Source organism: Poecilia latipinna, unplaced genomic scaffold (assembly GCF_001443285.1).
Source record: "Poecilia latipinna isolate Pla-1442-1.1 unplaced genomic scaffold, P_latipinna-1.0 Scaffold1, whole genome shotgun sequence".
NCBI classification, from domain to species: Eukaryota; Metazoa; Chordata; class Actinopteri; order Cyprinodontiformes; family Poeciliidae; genus Poecilia; species Poecilia latipinna.
In genome coordinates this window covers 667,559-688,320 of record NW_015112617.1, presented here as the reverse complement: position 1 = coordinate 688,320, position 20,762 = coordinate 667,559, and the positions used below count along the sequence as shown (strand labels likewise).

Sequence of the window (20,762 nt, the reverse complement as noted above, 5' to 3'; positions counted from 1 at the left end):
CTGCTTGTCTTGTGTTTAGAGCAGATGTAGCTGTTTTTCAGTAAATACGATTTGGCTGCAACTTTTCCCAGGTTTTTAATTTTAGCCCCTAATTTGATACCCTTAAGCCAATCCTGTAGCATAAACTTAAACCATGATAATAAGTATTGTTGCCATTTTTTACAGGTTTAGCCTCATAAATCAAGATTTTCCTCTTCGGATTAGTCCTGTTACTGCTTCAACATGTGGTTAAAGGCATTTTATTTTGAAAGCCCAACTCGGAACTCCCGTATCCTCCCCTCAGCTAAATTGACGTTTGGTGGCAGGCTGATGATTTGCTTACTTGAAGCAGGACTGAGTTTGGAGCGGGTACTGTGAAATGTGTAAGCATGATGTTGCCTGGATAATCAGCGGAGGACTTTAGAAAACGGAGGTAAGAAAAAAGCTCTGTCACCTGACTCTCTCATTTTATTTCAATCGAAAATTTCCCTCAAATACTTTTTAGTGTCTAGTTCGTTTTACATATCTTTTTGTATATTTTTGTAAATAAAACCAGTTTAGGTCAGATTACAAACGGATTCGCTCCATAAGAGATGTGGAAATCGAGACAAGTTATCCCTGTGCCTGATTTGGGATTTTAGAAAACTTGACTGTTCAGAGTCAGTGGTCCATTTCCAGCAAACTGGGTCTGTTATTTTCGGACAGGATGCGCTCCCTCGCGCACACACAGGAGCGCAGACAGAAGGAGCGCGCGCAGACTCGGGGTTCGTTTGCCTCGGCGTGTTTGAGCTAATGAACGCGGATTTGCACCTGATGCGCTCCGGTGTTGCGGTCAGTTGAGGATGTCGGCATCAGCAGAGGTGCCGTTGAAGTGCTCCGGTAAACACAAAAGCGTCAGACATGTCACTAGTGTTAGGATTTAAAAGGATTAAATTACACACTGGAGTACAGGAGGAATCATTTTAGGGGAGTTTGATAACTTGTTGAAGCGTTAAATGATCACCGGCGCACGTGCGCCGCGTAGATTAACCGATAATCATCCGTTATAGGCGTTTGTAAGAAACAAGCCTACCTGTTGAGAGCAGAGATGTGTGTGAGGAGCTTGACAAATTGAACCGTCACCTCTCAGTATGCAGACGCTATTACAGCGACGTGACCGCTCACAACGAGCCCTCAGACTAATCACCTGCAATGGAAACTGTTGCTCTGCGCTTATCGACCTGCTGTCTGCCTTTGATTCTTAATTAAAATACATAAACACGGAGGCTGCATCAAATAAGGCTTCTGAAGACATCACTCGGGAAAACATATTTCACTGAATGTGATTAAATATTTAATGTTTTGCTGAGAGAATATTCCTTTTGATTGAGCTTAGATAAAAGTTTCCATTGGAGTGTAATTAACAATCTTTACACAAGCAGAGGCGGTTCAAGGAGTCACAGGGGCCCTGATCAGAATTTGATATGGGGGCTCGTCCAATTAAGATCAGTCAGCTCATCTAAGTTTTATCCTTATATATCTGATATAACTACTAGAAAGCAATATTGGTCACACGTTATATTAGTATTGTTGTATCTCAAGAATTAAAAACTAAATAAAATAAAATCTAATTAATGAGAGTGACATTTTCTAATATTGTCAAGAAGCAGAAATGCACAAATCAAAATTTTCCTAGGCAATACTTTGGGTTATTTTTTTAATAGCATGGATGATAACATGGGAGAAAAATATTCAGATTATTTGATGGACATTAAATTTGACATTTAAATAAAAAATATTGCAAGATTATCGTTAACTATGCATCAAAGTACATGTCACTAACCTTTAACTGATGTTTTAGTAAACTAAACATACAATGCTGTTTGACACATTTAAAGACCAAAAATGGTGGGAATTTCTAGTTTTCATCCATGTGTTGATTATTTTACAATATGACCTGTTGATTCTAATTTCTGACCAATCAGATGTTAGAGCTGCACAATAAATAAAAAATATCATAATCACAATATCCATGTATTAAATATCGTCAGAAGCTATTAAATGCAAAAATAGTGGGCCAATAAATTTCAAATGTGAGAAATCCACACCTTGATGGCTAATAATAAACCTGTCAGGTGGCGTCTCACAGCAGTAGCTAGTCACAACTCGCATGATGGAGATCAGATGCTTAAGGTCATAGAGACAGGCGGAATGGTTGAAATGAGAGAAGAGAGGAAAACATGCGTTTCCTGATTTCACAATTTAAAAAATTAAAATTACCATCAGAAGTCGTTCTAATATTGCGCAGCCCATGTGCATTTTCAGTTTTTTCTTGATTAGGTACATGTATTGGGTAAAAATGTTAAGTATAAAAACAGCTACTATACTAAACATAGGACTATTCAACAATAAATTAAAATAGAATGCTTTGGGCTGCTTCTGTGTGTAAATCAGGCAGAATTGATTCTCTGTCTTCCCTCCTCCACCAAAACCACAGAGCTACAACCGGCTAAAGGTGAGAGAAGAAGGCAGGACAGCCACACCTCATGCGTGGGCTCAGCAAAGGCCCGAGTGGACACTGCTCTGACAAACATGGGTGTTCTCCAGCTCAACAACCCCACTCACTCCAGCACGCTCCTGCAGCGGGCCAATCAGATGCGCCTGACCGGCACCTTGTGTGACGTGATCATCACTGTGGACGGCCAGGAGTTTCCGGCGCACCGCACTGTCCTGGCCTGCACCAGCAAGATGTTTGAGATCCTTTTCCACCGGAGCAGCCTGCGTTACGCCCTAGACTTCCTCTCTCCTAAGACCTTTCAGCAGATCCTCGAGTACGCCTACACCGCCTCCCTCCAGGCCACGGCTGAGGACCTGGACGACCTACTATACGCCGCCGAGATCTTGGAGATAGAGTACCTGGAAGAGCAGTGCCTGAAGGTGCTTGAGACCATCCAAGCGGAGGAAACCGAAGAGGTGGCGTTGAGGAATCACAGCTCTGGAGATCATGGCGATCACGGTCGGGCCAGGCACTGGAGGCATATGTTGATGTCCAAGAAGCATTCCTTACAGGACGGAACAAAGTGCGGCAGTCCCACCGCCCTCCACCACCTGGCTCTGTACCACATGGCAGAGAGAACGTCACCGGGTCCGGAGTGTGATGCAGCTCCTCAACGGAGTCCCAAACTAGACGCCGAGGTCGACATGGAAAGCTCCCAGCAGGTTCGCAACAACTCGCCCCTGGATCATACCAGAAGTATCAAATCAGAGCGTATGCAGGTGGATGACAACGAAACCTGTGAGGGCAAGTCATCCGGCGCAGGGGAGGCGACTGGCACATCCGAGCCGCCGAGAGACGAGGGCCCGGGGACGCCCCTCAGAGGCAGCGTGATCACCAGCGCCCGAGAGCTGAACACGGGTTCCGAAGATGGGGGTCAAGCAGCGACAAACGCTCTTGACGGTTTCCCCGGGATCGCGGACAAACACCTGGCCTCCATTTACTCCATGACCTCCAACCACACGGGAGAGGGGCTGCCGGTGTCCGTTTCAGTGGCGCCATCTCTGGGCGTTCCGCTGGATCCCAGGGCCTACGGCGGCCTGCTGCACCATGGCCTCCTGCACAGAGAGCTGCTGAGCAGGCTGGGCCAGTTTGCAGCAGGAATGAGGCACGAGGGCCAGACTCAGGGCCAGCAGTGCTGTGGTGAATGTGGCCTCCAGCTGCATAGCAGACAGGCTGTGGAGCAGCACAGGTAAGCGCGCAAACATCCAACTTTCACGTCCTCCTGATGCCCAAAAGGCCCAGACAAGTTAAACAACCAATAAGTATAAATTACAAGTGTGGGAATTCAAATATAAATCTCCATCCAGATAGTTGAGGGTGATCTAGAGATCTGCCAGTCATTGTGTTCATTGTACTTTATTAAAAAAATGAGATGAGAAAGATTTAGTTCTGACCACAGGTCATCCTTTTTCTCTTTGATGTTTAAATACTATGATCCAGAAGCTGGAAGAAGCAACGGTAAATATGGTAATTTATTCAGAGGGACACCTGCGCTCATGTTTTGACAGTGGATCTTTTGAATCGGGTCTTTGTGAGGGAAAGGGGGGGATTGATGTAAAGAGGCCTCCATGTCACATAACGCCGTTATTTACAAAGCCCCGTTTCTTAAATTCCCTTTGATTATCTGCGCAGACGTGTGCCTCACACAACAGACCGTCTCCCAGGCTATTTGATATGCATTCCTTCACATCAACGAGAGAAGCCTCTCAGCGGGGACCAGGCTGGACGCCTCGGCAGCATGATGGATAACTTCTGTTTCGCGACTCGCTCTCTTGTTGTTGTGTTTTTTTTTTATTATTATTTTTGCTTTATTTATGAGCCTGTCAGCTCGTGTTTTGTCACTCTACGTAAAAACCCCACCAACTATTTCCATGAAAAACTCATTAGCTTGATTGCAGATGCTTCTAATTGTGCGAGATGGGCAGTGTTTGAGTCATCATTAATCATTAGCAACACAACAAGCCCTTAATATGCTGCTAACCTACGATTAGGATCACAGCCTTCCCCTGCTCACCCCTGCGGCTGACATCTCAGCTGCGTGCCACTCCAAAAAGCGCCACCGAAACAGGGGAGTTAGAGGGGGGAAGAAAGCATCCTGTGGGATACTTAGTGATGAGCATTCCTTACTCATGGAGACAGACTGATGTCCGCAGGTTTGAAGGGGCTGCGTTGGTGGCGCTGCTCGAGGATGCAATGAAGTTGCTGTAAGTCTGTAACCAGGTCACTGAGCATTCACCTGATCTGCAGACTGACATTTGCTGCTGTTGTCTTTGAATCTCCTGGCACAGTTTCAGACTGAGGAGCTAAATAAATTCAAATGGTCTGGGTTGGAAGTATAGACATGTAAACAAACTCCTAAATATGTCACCAAAACAAACCCCAGGAATATGTGCTGCAGGGCCGGACTCACAAAGATTTGAGCCCCTGGGCTGGAGTCAGTTTTGGTGCCCTATCCACTACAGAAGAAATGTTTTACTAATAATAATTTGAGTACATTAGTAGATATCAATACGTCCCTTGGCCAAAAACTCCATGTTGCTTGCAAAGAAATCTATTATTTTCAAATACTTCAGAATTGTTTATAGTCATAAAAATTCCAAACTGTTAATGAAACTTATCTGGTATCAGCTTGTGACTTTTATGTTCAGGACAATGGTTGCACAATAGCATTCACTAACAAAAACAAATAAAAAATCTTTGTGGCGCCCCTTATACCAGGGCCCTGGGCTGCTGCCCCTTTCTAAAGTCTGACCCTGGTGGTAGAAAAATAATTGCAAAATACCTTAAATTTTAAATGGTTGAAACTTGAGTTAATTGTTTAGAAACTTAGAAATGGTTCATTATTGTAGTAATAGAAGTGTAACGGGGTAAATTAATTAAAAAATAAAATGCACCGACGGATCTCAGCGATGCGACAGGAATGATGTATAATTGTGAAAACCTGAACTATGCAGTACCTCTGGGGTGAATTTGAATCATCTCATTAAAACTGTTTCAGATTCTTCATGACCTGAAAAAGTTCAGAAAGAAATGACCAAACCAACGAGGTCTGATAAAACGCCACTCTGCGTTTACATGCCTCCTGATGATCCGCGGTAGATTAATTCCCCATTATAAACTATTTAAGTTATAATTAAGTCATGAATGGTGGACAATTTCCCAGCTCAGCCAGGACAAAGATGAAGTTTTAGTAATCAACACACATTTTAAGAGACTCACAAGACAACTTTGAAGCCTGTCAGTGAGTCATTTAGACCAAATTATACACCTCAGCGTCACGTTTGAGTCAAACTTCATGTTCACAAACGTTTGTTGTAATAAAGAACACACAAACAATGTAATAAAGAATACATTTTGTCATCGCTTGAGTTTGTTTCTTATGCCAATGCAAGGACAACAGAACATGCATTTATATTTAATGGGATCAACGATCTTTTCTCTGGTCGGTCGTAGAAAAGCAAAGCTCGGTTCTATCTACTCCACACAGCTGCTGCAGAAACAAGAGCCAGAGAGCAAACTTCGCTCTGCTTTTAAAGTCTCTGCATTTCCTAGCTTTTTGTATTTTAAGAATGATCTAAAGTTGCTTTTATTAGTTTTTAAATAAAAGATCATTGTCAAACCGATTCAGTTTGCTTTTCATCTTACAAACTCTTTAATGAGAAGCCCGCAGGCCATCTGAGTATTAATGTTTTTAAACTGAAAACTTACCTATTCACTACTTTAAATATTGTATTCTATTTAATTGTAGCTGCTAATATTATTTGATTAAACTGTGAATACTATTTAAAACACAAGGAATAAATATTGAAGTAAGTTAAACTCGAGAACTTCAGCTTTAAACACCGCTGCATTTTATTTCCTCAATACCTCATCCTATAATTATTTATAATTTAACTTATTTTGACTATTTCTAGTGTGTGTGTGTGTGTGTTTTTAATAAACCTCCACGTGTTACATGTTAGAATAAAAACGCTCTGTAAGTCACGTTAGACGGACTCTCCACAGCCAAAATAAAACCTAATCTTTACGGCGGAGTTCCTGTTTTGCTCTCCTGATGTTAATGTGCGTTAAGCAACATCTCAGGTTTCATTCATTTTGAGCGCTGCCTGAGCGCAGACTCTTTTCCAGGCCACGTGCTCTGCTGTAGGGGGGTGATATAAGGATAACAGTACAGATGCCTTGCATGCTTGGGTTGTGTGTGATATGATATGATAGGTTTTGCTGCCGGCGGAGCTTCGGCGAATCATCTTTTCATTGCAAACACAGGAAAAGCTTGTGTGTATATTTGCATGTGTTTGTGTGTGTGTGTGTGTGTGTGTGTGTGAGAGAGAGAGAGAGAGAGCTTATTCAGCTGGGATGTGACATTGTGTGCGTTCTCTCGGTGTGTTTGTGTGTGGTTGCTGTCTTGAAGTGCTGGCGGGTGGAGGCACGCGTTTGTCTGCACTCTGAAATTAGCCAGATATCCTATTGTCTGTGTGCTTTTAGCATTCATGCGTTGATTCACAACTCCAAGGGCCTCTCAGACTAATGATGCTGCATATAGCCTTGGATTCTTTCAGGAATTAAAACACTCCCGTTTTTTTTTTTTGTTCGTTTGTTTTTTTAAAGAACAACGATGCTTCCAAGTCCAGAGGCCGTAGAGAAAAGACGTGGTCCAGATTCTCATAGTATAATAACCTCAACGCTATTGATTAATGCTCTGCAATTGAAAAATGCTATTTGAATCCTACTGTTGTAAAAATAAAGTTTTTTAAAAAAATGTAGTTTCCTACCATTTTACTTACCATTTACCTGTATAGCAAACTGGTTTTAGCGAGTCAGTAAGTAATTGCGGTTTTGACAGCTTCCTTAATAAGAGTGATGCTTAGTAGTCCTTCAGTTTCCACAGCATTACCCTCTTGAAATATTTCATATCATAAAACACAAATAAAATGATTAGCTTATTTTACAAGTGAGCAAATAACTTTAGAGCTCGTCACAGTCAGCTAGATGGCTGTGACAAGCAAAAGGTGGGGGAGGGGCAGTACAGATTACAGTCAGTCCAGCACTTTCTCTGCTTTCTCATTAAAAAGGACATTAAAGAGTAGAAAAAGTATGATGAAAACGTCTCCGTTTCCTCTGGCCGTCCTGACTTTACCGTAAGGAAAAGGTTAGGTTGCTTGTTTGGTGTGATGGCAGTCTGTCTTTTATTATAAACCTCAACCGTTCCAGTAGGTTTAGAATCACCTGGAAAAGGAGAATTACATGCAATATCCTCCCAAAAAATATGTGATTAAATAAAACCTAACATTTGAACTTATGATTATTAATCACCATAATTCAGCTAAAGAGAAAAAAAAAAGTTAGCACACTTTTTAAAGTAACGCTGCAAGTTTATCAAAAAACCTCAGCCGCTTAATTATTCAGGCTACTTGGGTAACTAGCCTGCAGTTGGCTGCTTTACAGAAATGCAGGCTAGCTTGCCGGCTGTCGTTTAAAATAGCGTTTCCATGGCTAAGTTTTACTTTCTACACCATGATTGCTAATGTTCACAGTGCATTTTATTTTATTTTTTATTTCTTTTACTAATCGTTTTCCTTTTTACCCCTCCGTGTTTATGTAAAAAACACAAGGGGAAAACACTTCATCAGTTTTGTAAGTCTTACAATTCAAAACTAAGTTTAGCGTAAGCATATGGTAAAATATATGGATTTTTTGCCACTTTCTTAGTTTATATTTATGTTCTGTTTTGCAGTTCAGTGACATATTTTTTATTTATTTTTTTGTCATTTGAAACAACTTTAGATTAAATTTCACTGACATTTTCCAACTTTCTGCTGGACTAAAATATTTATGACTAGATTTCATCTCAAATTCCTCAAATTTGTCAAATGAAAAGGTCAGTAATTTTCACCGTCCTGGACAAGATTGTTTGCTTGTTTCCATGTCATTTTCACCTGTAAAAAGCGGCGTTGATGTTCATCAACAAGTGACCGGTCTAAACCTGGTTATGCCGTCATAACAGTATCTATCCTAGTGCGGGAAAGGAGTCAGGTAAACCGCAGTCAGCCGCTTTCTGTTCCTGCTGATCAATGAGCAGCCGTCCGTTCGCGTGAAATAAATGAAAAATTTTTACAAGTGTGTTCTCGCTGCATTCTTCTCCTCCATTAGCGCTCTCACATCAGTGTGTCGTTCTTTTCACAGGAGGCTTCATAATGAGGAGAAGGGCAACAGCTGTGAATACTGTGGCAAACACTTCCAGGACAGCATGCGGCTCAGGATGCACATGCTGTCTCACACAGGTATTTAGTAACTCTCACGCACTCTCAACCTCTGCACATTGGTGCTCTCCATACAGTGGTTGCGGCCTTTCAGATGCACCTGTTCACCCCCTCCTCCACCCAAACCCTCCTCTTTCCCCCCGTTCCTCCCTCAGCAGTCAGCGGCGCTCCGAACGCTTGGATCACGCTCTCTTTTCCACGCCGAGGTCATCAGGCCTCTCTTCTCTGTTTGAATTGTTCCTGTTTTCCTTTTCCTCCTTCTTTTTTTTTTTTTTTGAGAGAGAGAGAGAGAGAGAGAATGGCGGCTCGCCAGCTCTGCCCCTTCTGAGTGATGACATCATGAGCTGCCGGCAGGCCTGGGTGTTCTGCCAGCGTTTTCCGAAGCGTGTGTGATGGCTCGCTCGCAGATGTGTGTCCAGGAACACACTGTACCCAAATGCAGACTTAATCAGACCTGACTGCTCTCCCAGCTACTTTATCCAAAATAGAGAAAAAGGATGGGGAGGGAGAAGTTGGGGGGGAGGGCGGGTGCAGAGAGACAGAGGAGGGATCAGAGACTAAAAATGAAACTTAAAAAACATACACACACACACACACACACACACACACACACAAAGCTCAGTTTGAATATATGTTAGAGACAAGGCAGAGTCCCCTGTCCTCTCTGCCTGCTCTCTGAGGATTGTTCAGGAATGGCACGCCACTGACAGATGAGAGAGAATCTGCTCCTTTAAACTTCACCTGAGTCTTCCTGGGTTTTTTTTTTCCCCCCGTTCTGCTCAGCCCTGAACACACACATTGTTTTGCATCACTCTCAGACCTTCACAGCATGCTTTGATTTTCAATTCGCACCGACATCCATAACAGCAGCACCTTTAACCGCATTTGAATTTTTTGCATAAACTCTCCCCATCCGACGTGTCAACCCCGTAATACTAGAAGGAGGGAAGAGATGGGGAGTGGGGGTGTGAGGGGGTGAAAAAGAGAGAGATAGATGTGGATCTCATTTCTTTGTCACTGTGTATTTCAGTATAGCAGCCTCAGATCCCGCTGGTTGCTAAGGAGCGAGTGCTCCGCCGCTCTAATGGGCTGATTTGGTATTCAGCTCGATGCTGGCTCTTATTTTGGTATGCCAGACAAAGTGTTTTGATGGAGGACGATTGCAGCCGCGTCTGGAGACAGTTTGATGGTTTATGGATGAGAGCACACTCCGTGCCTTTGACTGCACAAGACAATGCACTGTGTTCTCCTCTTCCCCCTTATCACACAATCTCACGCGGGCACGACACACCGGGCTGGACGGCGTCAAACAACATCAGGATCTACAACACTTAACTCCACTGTTACTGCCGCACAAGACCGTTCTCAAACAGAGTTTTATATATATATATACACATATATTTTTTATTTTTATATGTTGTTCGAGACAAAACGAAGCAGAACGGGGGGTTTTTGAGAAATGAACAGATTGAGGCTTTTTTTTTTATTTGCGTGCAGCTCTGGGAACAGTGGTGCACTGTCTGTGCGAAGAGTTGAAAGAGGACCACATTTAGGCTGTAGTGCTCAGAGTTCCCAAAGCTTGTGGGTGTTTTAATGAGTCATTTTAACTTCATTTAAAGCCAGCTGAGCAGAAAATAGATCAGTGAATGAGCCCTGGGCCAGTATGGATCTGCAACCGATTTACATCTCAGTGAGAGCCAACCCACATCCAAACAGCTGCGTGCAACAGAGACACACACACACACAGAGAGAGAAACAGAGAAATTGTGTGTGTGTGTGTGTGTGTGTGTGATCACACATATTAGTCCAATGTGTCTGTCAGTGCAGGTGTGAGGTGAGTGCAGAACAAGAATGGGATGTTTCTGTAAGCTGTATGCATACTTGTCTCTTTCATGTCTATATCAGAACAGACAAGGGCGTTGCAAAGGTGACCTGAAGTTACAGTCCATGCGTTGGGATTTGGGATGTTGACTCTGAAGTGGGATTTTTTTTTTTTTTTGGTGATAAAGGGATGCGCCGCAGGCGGGAAGCGTCTGCTGTACAGAGAACACCCGGTCCTTCTGTGGCCTCTCAGGCAGACAGTCTGCTCACTGTTCAGAGTCTGATAACAGGCCACGGTAAATAAAACTCTTCAGCGTTGCTCTCCTCTTTTTTGTCAGGAAGAAGAAAAAGATGGGCCGTTGCACACCGTCTACTGTCCCCTCCGGCCCCCCTCCTCTCTCTGTCCTGTACTCCATTGTAGTTTTTCACATTTGCTTCCTTTGTTAAACAACAGAAAAGCACAAGTGTGTAGACGTGGCTCTCCGGTGACTTCTTTACCTTTCTTTCAACTGCGTTCACTTAAACCAGGCTTCCTCTGCAGCCCAAAAGGACAGAGCCTTGCAAAAGTTGTTTTTCTTACACTTTGTCATGTTACAGCCACTAACTCAGGCCTTTGTGGATGAAGAAAGTCTCTGTTCTTGCCACTCTGTGGCCAGAAGAAAACCATAGTTGAATAAGTGCCATAAGAAGTCAAATTTACAGTTCACCACAAGCCAGGTAGGGCAGACGGGAAATATTACAAAGGTACTCTGGTCACATAAAACCAAAATGAAATTTTTTGGTCTGCATGTATAAAACTTATATGTGTTGGAAAGTTTTAGTTGCATATTACCCTGAAGACGGTGTCCTCAAAGGGTAACAAGCTTTTCTTTTTCTTAGCGTTTTTTAGGTCATGGAGGCCAAATAGAGTTCATGGAAAAAATGGATGGAGGAAAATACAGGGACATTTTAGAGGATTTAAATGCTTAAAGACAGAACTAACCATCTGATTTAATATATGGCAACGTTCACAGACACTCTGCATCCAGTCTGAGTTCAACTTGTTCTGGTGTCTAACTTGTGTAGAGATTCAGTAACAGGTAATTCTACAAATTAGTGACACTGTGTTATGAATTTAATGCCACAATTTTTAAAACGGTTTTGTAAAAACTGGGAAAACGAGGCATCATTTTCCTTTTAACTATAGAATTGTGCAAACTGAAATTCCAAAAATAAATCTGCTTAATGGAAACAAACGGCAGTTTTGGAAAGCCACGAAGAAGAGAGGACAAGAGGACGACATGTCTCCTCTGACGGCTGGTGGAGCGCCAGCGCTGTGGCTGAATTATGGATAAATCTCATACGACTGTTTACATCCGTCGCTGCCATGCATTTGATGACTTATGTAAACAAGCTGATTCATGCATGAGTTTAGTTATTTCTAATCTGATGGAAACACTGCAAATGCAAAATTGTTTTTTTTTTTTTTTTACATTAGAAGAAAACTGATTTTGAACATTTTTAATGGAAATGCAGCCACTGAATCCCCCAATAATACATTGAAATCTGCTTTTGCAAGGCATTGTGTGGAATTTACTTTTTACTTCTTCATTCAGTTTTGAGAAATGTCAGCACTGTCAGAAGGAAACCCTGTATTCTTAAAAATGGGACTTTTCACATTCTTAAGTGAAAAGCATTTTAGCTTTTAAAAGTTAGCTCTCACTCTTTGGTCAGTGTCCTGACATCTTTACAGTATTTTTCACATCGCATTTATCAATGAAACCACAGACGGCAGAAGGTTGATCAATGGAGTCTCTCAAGAAATCAAACATAAAAATGGACATATGTCTGTTATTGACCAAGAGTGATAAGGAGAAAAAACAAAACAATATTCCAAAACCATTTTTGTTTCTAGACTCATTTCTCTGTTCGAGATTTTATTTTTTTAAAAATGCAGGTAAAAAAAAAAGTTGAGGGATTTTCATGCTTTACAAAATGAAAAAAGATAGAAAATATGCATTAAGTAGAAAGGTATCAAGTTTTTATTTTTTTTTACAAAACTTGGACTAGCCAGCAGTGTTTTGCCTTTAGTCAAAATTCAGGAGTCTGTGGCCTAATCTGGCACTTCATTGAAGCCCAGATCAGATTTAGACCACAGTCTGCCAGTCGGGAACTTTTTTTTTTTCTTTTTATAATAATTAAAAAAGCATCATTTATTCCAAAGTTCCTACAAAGTTATTCATCTTTTAATGTTTGTCAGAAGATCCAAACAGTAAGACAGAAATCATCGTAAAAATACCGGAAATGATCGAGAAGCAGAAATCTGAGAAACTGAATCCTGACTAGTCTGCATTTCAACATTTAAGTAGTGACACACACACAGATTCGTATGTTTGCTGATTTCTGTTGGGTTTGATGTCACCCACAGCTCCTGCAGAAGCGCTGGTGTGCGATCAGTGCGGAGCGACGTTCTCCTCAGAGGACGCTCTGGAGGCCCACAGGCAAACACACACAGGTATTTACCCGAACCAACAGTCCGCTCCACCCGGAGAGAGTGTGTTTAAAGCTGTTGAGTAAGCCGTGACTACGACACTCATGTGATCGTGGGTCTAAACTTGCTTGTCATGCTGGCTGGGTTAAACTGTTCCTGTCATGAAGCTCCATAATTTATCAACAGGGAGGTGGGAGGCCTCTCACATATCACCCACTAATATCTCCTGGCATCCTGACCAACCGCGTGCCACTTTGCCGCAGCCAGGGCCGCGCAGCGCCATGCGGCGTTACAGTTTCACAGACATACTGGCCTCACCTTCCTTCCTGACTATGGCTTTGAAATTACTTTCCCGACACCCAAATGCTTTTAAAAATGATTGAGAATTAAGAACATTTGTGGATTACATCAGTAGTCATCTGGTAATAATGATTATTGATGAATCTGTGCGGTTTTTTTTTTACATTTGGATTTTTTGTTTGGCCATGTTTTCTTGGGTGCAGGTACTTTTTCCCCTCTGTTAGCTGGATTTATTTTTTATTTTTTTGCTATTTGGTCATTTCTTATCTGAGATTTTTTTTTTGTTTTGTTTTGTTTGTTTGGGTACAAGAAGGAAGGATCTGCTGCAGGACACTGCATGCTCCTGTTGGCCTTTGGGATGACCCCCAACCAGCCAGATGCTCCAGTCTGTTCATGCTCTCCTGTAAAGTTATGAAACTCCTGTGAGTTTATAACTCAAAGTTGGAGCACTTTAATCAGATATTTGCATTAATTATTACAATATTCAAAGCTGTGTATCAGCTTATCTTGACGTAGTAAAATGTTACAGAAATTATGAGCCTGCTGAGAGAACCTTATTTATTTTTGCTCGTCTCCAATTTAAATCTTTGTCACAGAGATTTTAAAGTTGAGGGAAAATGGTGGTGGAATCATGATTAGAGAAAAACATACAAAATAAAGAGAAGATAGTAGTGAGGAATGTCAATTATTGTATTGAGAAATATTGACATTTCTTTGTTTTCTAAAACTGAAGACCCAATTATAAATAACTTAATTATTCAAAAGTCAATTTATTTATACGAAGTTTATTGCAAAGTGAAACATTATATAGATCAACTACATACAGATATTTGAAAACATTTATTTCTGTTAATTATGATGATTTCCCACTTACCACTAATGAAAACATGTTTTCAAGTTTGAATGTTACTTCAGACCAATAAAAAAACTTTTTAAAAAGAGGAATGTGGGCTTTATGATACGCATGTTTAATACCTGATTAAAGGTTGTTATTTTCAAAAGGTGCTTTAATGTGACAAACGAGTCTCAGATATTCTAATTTACTGAATTTAACTACTTATATGTCACTTTTTATCAATGTGGTGTGACAAAACAACATAGACTAGTGAAAAGCTGTGCATGGAGTTGAAAAATACAAAATTAATATAAAAACAGAGTCAAACAAAAAAAAATACATAAGATTTTTTTTTTTTTTTACTTAAAACTTTCACTGAAAATATCTGGAGGCTGGCGGTTCCATGAAAAAGTTTGTTAACCCACTGTTAACCAAGAATACAGAGCAGCCATTACTCATATTTTAATTTATAAAAATTGTCTTTGTGCATAAAGTAGGAAAAGGTTTTTAGCCTCTTGACAGAAGACAAGCTAAAATACAACTATATATATATCCAACAAAATATCATCTACATAGAAGTGAATGAAAACCCTTTTAGAAAAGAAGATAAATATGATTGAAATATAACAAAAACAACAGATTGAACCAAGTAAAGAAATCCAAGAGGTCATGGCAAGATACTCAGAGAATGTGTTATATGAGGAACTGATTTTCCTGTTTGGTTGGATTCTCAACCTCTGAAGCCTCTAATCTGCAACAACATCATAATCTGGATTTTATTGGACAGTAGATTGTGACAAATTGGTGGGCTGAACTGACCGATGACCTTTCTGGTGTTTTGCCACTTGTTTGGCTTTCCAATGTTGATAAAATGAATCAAATGGAAGCAAAAAAGGAAAAGGAAAACAAAGACAACTAATGAAAGCAAAGCACAGTTGATGAGCACTGCAATCAAGATATCAAGAAATTTATTTTCACAGTATGTTAATTTTTATGATTAAAAACAGAAAATGCTTATCTGTAAACAATGACTTTTTACCATGTAGAGTACTAGATTTTAAACTTGTTTTATTCCATTTATACACTTTATTTTTATCATGGCTATTACTGACAGCGGTTCAAATCTTTTTTTTTTTTCTTTTTTTTTAATGTTTGCGACAGAAACAAGCCGTGGTTTTATTGTCCGATCCCCAGCAGTGTCTGAATCCACACCTTTTCTGCTACTGTCAGAGAAAGGTGATAACCCTCTCAGGAGCATTGGCATGTAACTGTAACTCCAGGTGGCACACGCAGTATGAATACTTAATGCATGCGGACATGGAGGGGTGTTAACGATGGCCAGAAGTTTCTACCCCCATCTCTGCGAGTTGTAAACACCCAGAGCTCGGTTTCAGCTTGGCACTGGATCTGGGTACAGGAGGGCATTACTCTGTTATTTTGTCATGATCTTGGCTCGGCCCGCCGTGACGCACTCCCACGTCCGTATGACATGAGCCACAGGTAACTTAATCAGCTCTGATCTGCAGAGGTTAGAAGTTGAAATGCTCCCGTTTACCACATTTCCTCCTAAAAAACACACACTGGGATCTTTCAGTGGGGGGTGGGAGGTGAGGGGGGGATCAAACAGTGCCTGCTTTAATTTGCCATGTGACTTACCCAGTGAGCCAAATGAGTTTCCTCTGAGCAGATTAACACTTGTCAGGGCCCTCAGCAGCTGCAGCACTGTCCATGTCCTCCGGAGGGGAAATTTTCCCTACTTTTTGGGAAGACCTTAATCTGAGGCAATTAGGTAATTCTGGCAGCGACGTTAGTTTACAGTGAAAGTCTCTATATCCATTTGAATATGTCAGGGGTGAACGGCCATGGGTTATTGAAGTTTGAGATCAAAGGGAGAGGAGGGAGGGCGGTGTGTGTGCCTGTGTGTGTGCCTGTGTGTGTGCGTGGTGTCCTGAGGGTAGAGGCATTGCTGCTGGTGTTGGGTGCCAGGAGTAAGAGGAGGAAAAACAACATCATGTGCTGCTGTTTACTCCTCACCACAGCACTGTCACCGTCTCCTCTGACCTACTTGTCAGTGCCCAAAATAAAAGAATGGATCTGTCTCCGAACCGCTCTCACAACAAAGGCGTTTGTTTCATCACAGTAAGGCGAGTCGAGGCGAGGCTCCGGGGCACCGAGCTCACCGGGTTTCTTCTTTTTTTTTTTTTTTACATTTTTTTGGAAAACCCCGAGACTGTGGCTTATCTGTGACTACTAGCTTAAAACACTGCTGGCTGACCATTTTGCCACCTCTGCCTTTAGGAACGGGCCATATAAGAGCCCTGGCTTTGTGTACTCGCAGCAGCTGTGCTGTTTCCACACATTACAGGCTGCTTCATCAAGTGAATAATATTACCTTCTGCCCAAGCCCTAATTAAACGCTCCTGTAGTCTATTCAGATACAGCCAAGGCTTTCTAATGCATCTCCCCTAATGCAGACCTTTTAGCTCGCCTAATTGCATGTCTGTCACCGCTCTGCACCCTCCTGGTAATACCCGGTTTTAATTCGAATAAGCCTCAAACTGAACTGAGCCGGGCTCCTTTCGGGCCATTATGCCTCCTGGTTATTTATTTGTGCCGGGACAGGCCTGTCGTTTCATGTGAGGCGAAACGCCGAGGCCTGCGTGCAGAATATTTTTGAAATGTTCTAGGAATCGAGGCGAGCGAAGCCGTCGCATGACCTCAATGAACCGGACCATGGAATGGTGCTTAAATGCGAGCGACGCTTCTCTTGTTGCATTAATTATTGAGACGGTTGTTCGTCACTCGGGTAGATTAGCAGTCTACTGATAAGCGCCCGGGGTTGTTTAAGGTACTGTAGCTTTCTGTGTGTGTGCTGGTGTGTGTGCGTGTCTGATCTTAGTGCATGAGCACATACAGTAAGCATGAATGCACATGGGTCATGTGAGGGCTGGGACATAATGTAGCCTGTATGACCTTATGCTTAACTGGGTGACAGAGCAGACGTGAGCCAGCACACAGTCCGTGTACACTGAGCTGAGCTTGGCCATGCAGTTTATAGCACTTTCACCCCTGCACACTGGTGAACATGTCAACACTGATGTCATCATAAACTCCTGGCTTTAAAGACAGACTGTGACTTCTTTTCAAGTTGAATTCATTTTTTTAAAGATTTGTTTGAGACTGGTGACCTTTACTGAAGAGATAAGAGGGAAGACGTGCAGCAAATGTCCCAAGATCAGGAACTGAACCCAGGACTTCCACATCGAGGAGTGTAGCGTCTGCACATAGTGCGCCTGCTCTACCAACTACGCCAGCCAGCACTTTTAAAAAATAAATATATTACATTTCATAGACTTTGACGTTTATAAATTCTGAAGGCATATGCATTAAAAACACGCATACTTTGCATACAGACACTTGTTTGTATGCAAAAAAAATGCATACTGACATAGACAATGACTTGTTGTTTGTCAAGTCATTGATGGTTTATTTACTAGAAATGCATGAGAAGGAGGGGAAAGCTCCGCATTTCTGATCCATTTACCTCTGCAGTCAGAACATGAGTAACACCAAATCCACATCGAAATTATTTGTAAGCAGCACGTTACCTGTTATTAACAATACAAGCTAGCAATCCACTTCTCTGCATTTTGCACTTTTAAACAGTTAGCAACATGATTACTAAAGGAGGTTATGTGGTGCGTCTTTGTGAACGGGTTTCAAAGAAACATTATCAAAACTTTGAAACATTTTCAGTCATTTCAAGGTATTAGTTAAAGAGAGACCTCCTACTTTTCCTCCTGAATTTGCACATTTGTTACATTTCTGGTAAGTGTTCCAACTTTAACCCTAAATTTTTCAATTTTTGTAGAATTATGAATCACATACAAATAAAATAGAAATAGTACAAATAGTATTGTACATTCCAATAGGTAGCATTTACTAGAGAGATACTTATTACAAAATGTTTGTGAATCATTGCTGCACACCTCTCAGACTGACTAAGATTTCCAGAAAGCTGCCAACATTTCCGAATAGAGTCCACTGTATTGGAACAAAACAGAGGACATTGCTGGAATACATTGTTTTTTCTAGTAGCAACCACACAATGATTTTTCATTTTATTTCAATTGAATAAGTTTATGATGCAGTGTATTCCAAAAAGACACACAGCATCACATCCTACAATTTTTCCAATTGGTATGAGGTAGTTTTACCCCATATTTATCCTTTTACCCCAAAGCCACTTGGATTGGCACCAAAGACATTTATAGTCTAATCTGACCACAGCTCACAGTTCCAAAAGAGCCTGCAGATTTTAGTAAATTTCGCACATTCATATTTGGACAGGAAATGCTTCTTTCCTGGTTTGACCTCCAAACAGCAAGTTGTCTTGCTGATGGAGTCTAATGGTTGTTATGAACACATGGTGACCTCAAGACGCCACTCTTTGGTGCAGGTCTTTGTTTCCTCTCTTTCACCATCCTCCTCATTGTGCCTGGTAGCCAGATTAATATGTGTCCACTTTAAGAAAATGGCCATCTGCATCTCAGGGAAACAGGAATTCATTGATTGCTAAAACATCAGATTAACTAATCAAATAATATAAACAGTTAAAAATAAATATTTCACAACATAAGTCAATAAAAGTACTCAAACAAAAGTTGAACATTTAAAAAATGATTCATTTTAAAGCTATTCCATGTCTTGAACAGGGCCGTCTGCCATCAGAATCCTCTTTGTCTTCATGTTCATCCATCATTTCAACATACAGATAATTAATTGATGGGCTCCAAACACGAAAGTTAAGAAGAATTTACCCCGATTTGTGGTCATTGCTGATACAATCCTTTGTTCCGTCTACGGCGGGGTTTTGCTCCCAGATTCTCAGGGTGGGAAACTTTTGTTTGCTGCTTGAAAAGAAACAGGCTGCGCCTATTTGTGAATGAAGGGATTAGCTCGAACACTTCACCCCAGCAAGGACCATGATCCTATCTGGTTGCCTGGACACATGGCTTTGTTTCTTAGGCAGCGTGAGAGCCAGGCCAGCTCCCCACCTCAGCTGGACTGAATTAAGTGGCAGATGAAAAGTGGTAGAGTGTGTAAAAATCATGAGTGTGTGGCACCATCCTGATAGAGATATGCCGACGCGGCATTAGAACCTCAAGCCCGTCGCATTCGCACACCTAATCGTGCTTTAGGCGGGCAGATCTGTCATATAATGCACAGTGCAAATGCAGAAATGCTCAGAAGTAAATCATTATTCTCCACTGTTAAAGCCTTCCTCCCACTGAACACAAAGCTTTGAGAAAACCCATTGATTACATGGTATTTACCCCTCTGTGGGCCAAAGGTCAGAGGGGTCAGCCTGTGCCTCAAAAAGGCCAAATCCCACACCTATTGTGCAGTTCGGGGTGAGAAAGCAGGGGGCAACGGGAGCCAACTTTAGGGGCCTATTTTCTCATAAAGAAGCTCCTCTGCACTTATTACAAAAGCTTACAGGAAAAAAAAAAAAAAATCCACGACCAAAAAGAAAAAAAGAAAAACCTTTGAGAAGTTAACAGAGTGCGGTGAGGTGAAATGCCACCACTAACACACACACACAAACACTCCTTTTAGATTTCTTTTTTCCTCTTCTTTTTACACTTCAAGATATTATTCGGTATTTTTATTTTCAGCAGCCGTCAGTTGCGCGGAATAAAAACGACCGCTGAGCTGTTTGTCAGTGTGTGTCAGCCGCAGATCAAGGGTGAAGATTCTTGTGACAGAATATTTGTCATTTCTATTCTCAAGTTTCTGGATTGTTGGTGACAGAAGGATCAGGTCTACATCTGTGGATGTCTGCGAGTGTCAGTGAGCGACGGTTTCACCGGCGCAGAGAAACTAAACTTTCACCGCAGACTGAGAAGTGCACGAGCCGCAGAGAAGGCAGGAGTTTGCGATGTATGGTGGTTGATATAAAACGGGGTAATTAAAGCAGCTTTGATGTATTCACGTTGGATTAGCTGTTCTCCCTGCAGCTACCGTTCGAACAGGAACAGAAAGCGCTCCCCCTGCTGGCCGCAGCAACTACCAAAAAGAGGAAATCAAATGAATCACGGGTTATAAAGACATTCAATTTGCTACCTTTTTTTTTTTTTTTTAACGTGTTTTGCTTTGGTTTTGGATGGCTCATTATCCAGGCCTCGCAGCTGCAGCTTCCAGTAGAATTAGCAGAGTATGACTCAGGCACAGAGGGAAGCTGGTTAGACACTCCAATGATTTCCTGTACGGTCAGCGGATGCAGGGAGTGGGGTGGCAGCAGAGGCGTTCAAAATGGAAAGTCTTTTGTTTACAACTAAAATATTGTGATCTGCGGGTGAGAAAAGAGCCCTAGTCATTAGGCTTTAGTAGAAAGACGGGGATTGTTGAAGTTGTGTGTGGAGCCTATGACTAATAGACTCGGTCAATGAGGCCCTGAACCTTATTGTGTGTCCTTTGTGGGGGCTACAGTCCCCCAAACAGGTGCAGCTCATTCCACCAGAGTGGCTCAGTGAAGGATTGTTGAGATCAGGGAATGTC

At 41.7% G+C, this 20,762-nt stretch overlaps 1 protein-coding gene across 1 annotated transcript in view; it reads left to right on the top strand.

Moving 5' to 3' along the window:
• Positions 1 to 308: 308 nt before the first annotated feature.
• Positions 309 to 20,762, top strand: part of zbtb16b (zinc finger and BTB domain containing 16b) — a 32,881-nt gene continuing 12,427 nt past the window's right edge. The window contains exons 1-4 of the mRNA XM_015035840.1: positions 309 to 412; positions 2,456 to 3,704; positions 8,699 to 8,796; positions 13,004 to 13,090. Of these exons, the coding sequence (XP_014891326.1) occupies positions 2,551 to 3,704; positions 8,699 to 8,796; positions 13,004 to 13,090 (1,339 nt within the window). The 5' untranslated portion in view covers positions 309 to 412; positions 2,456 to 2,550. The remainder of the gene's footprint in view (positions 413 to 2,455; positions 3,705 to 8,698; positions 8,797 to 13,003; positions 13,091 to 20,762) is intronic.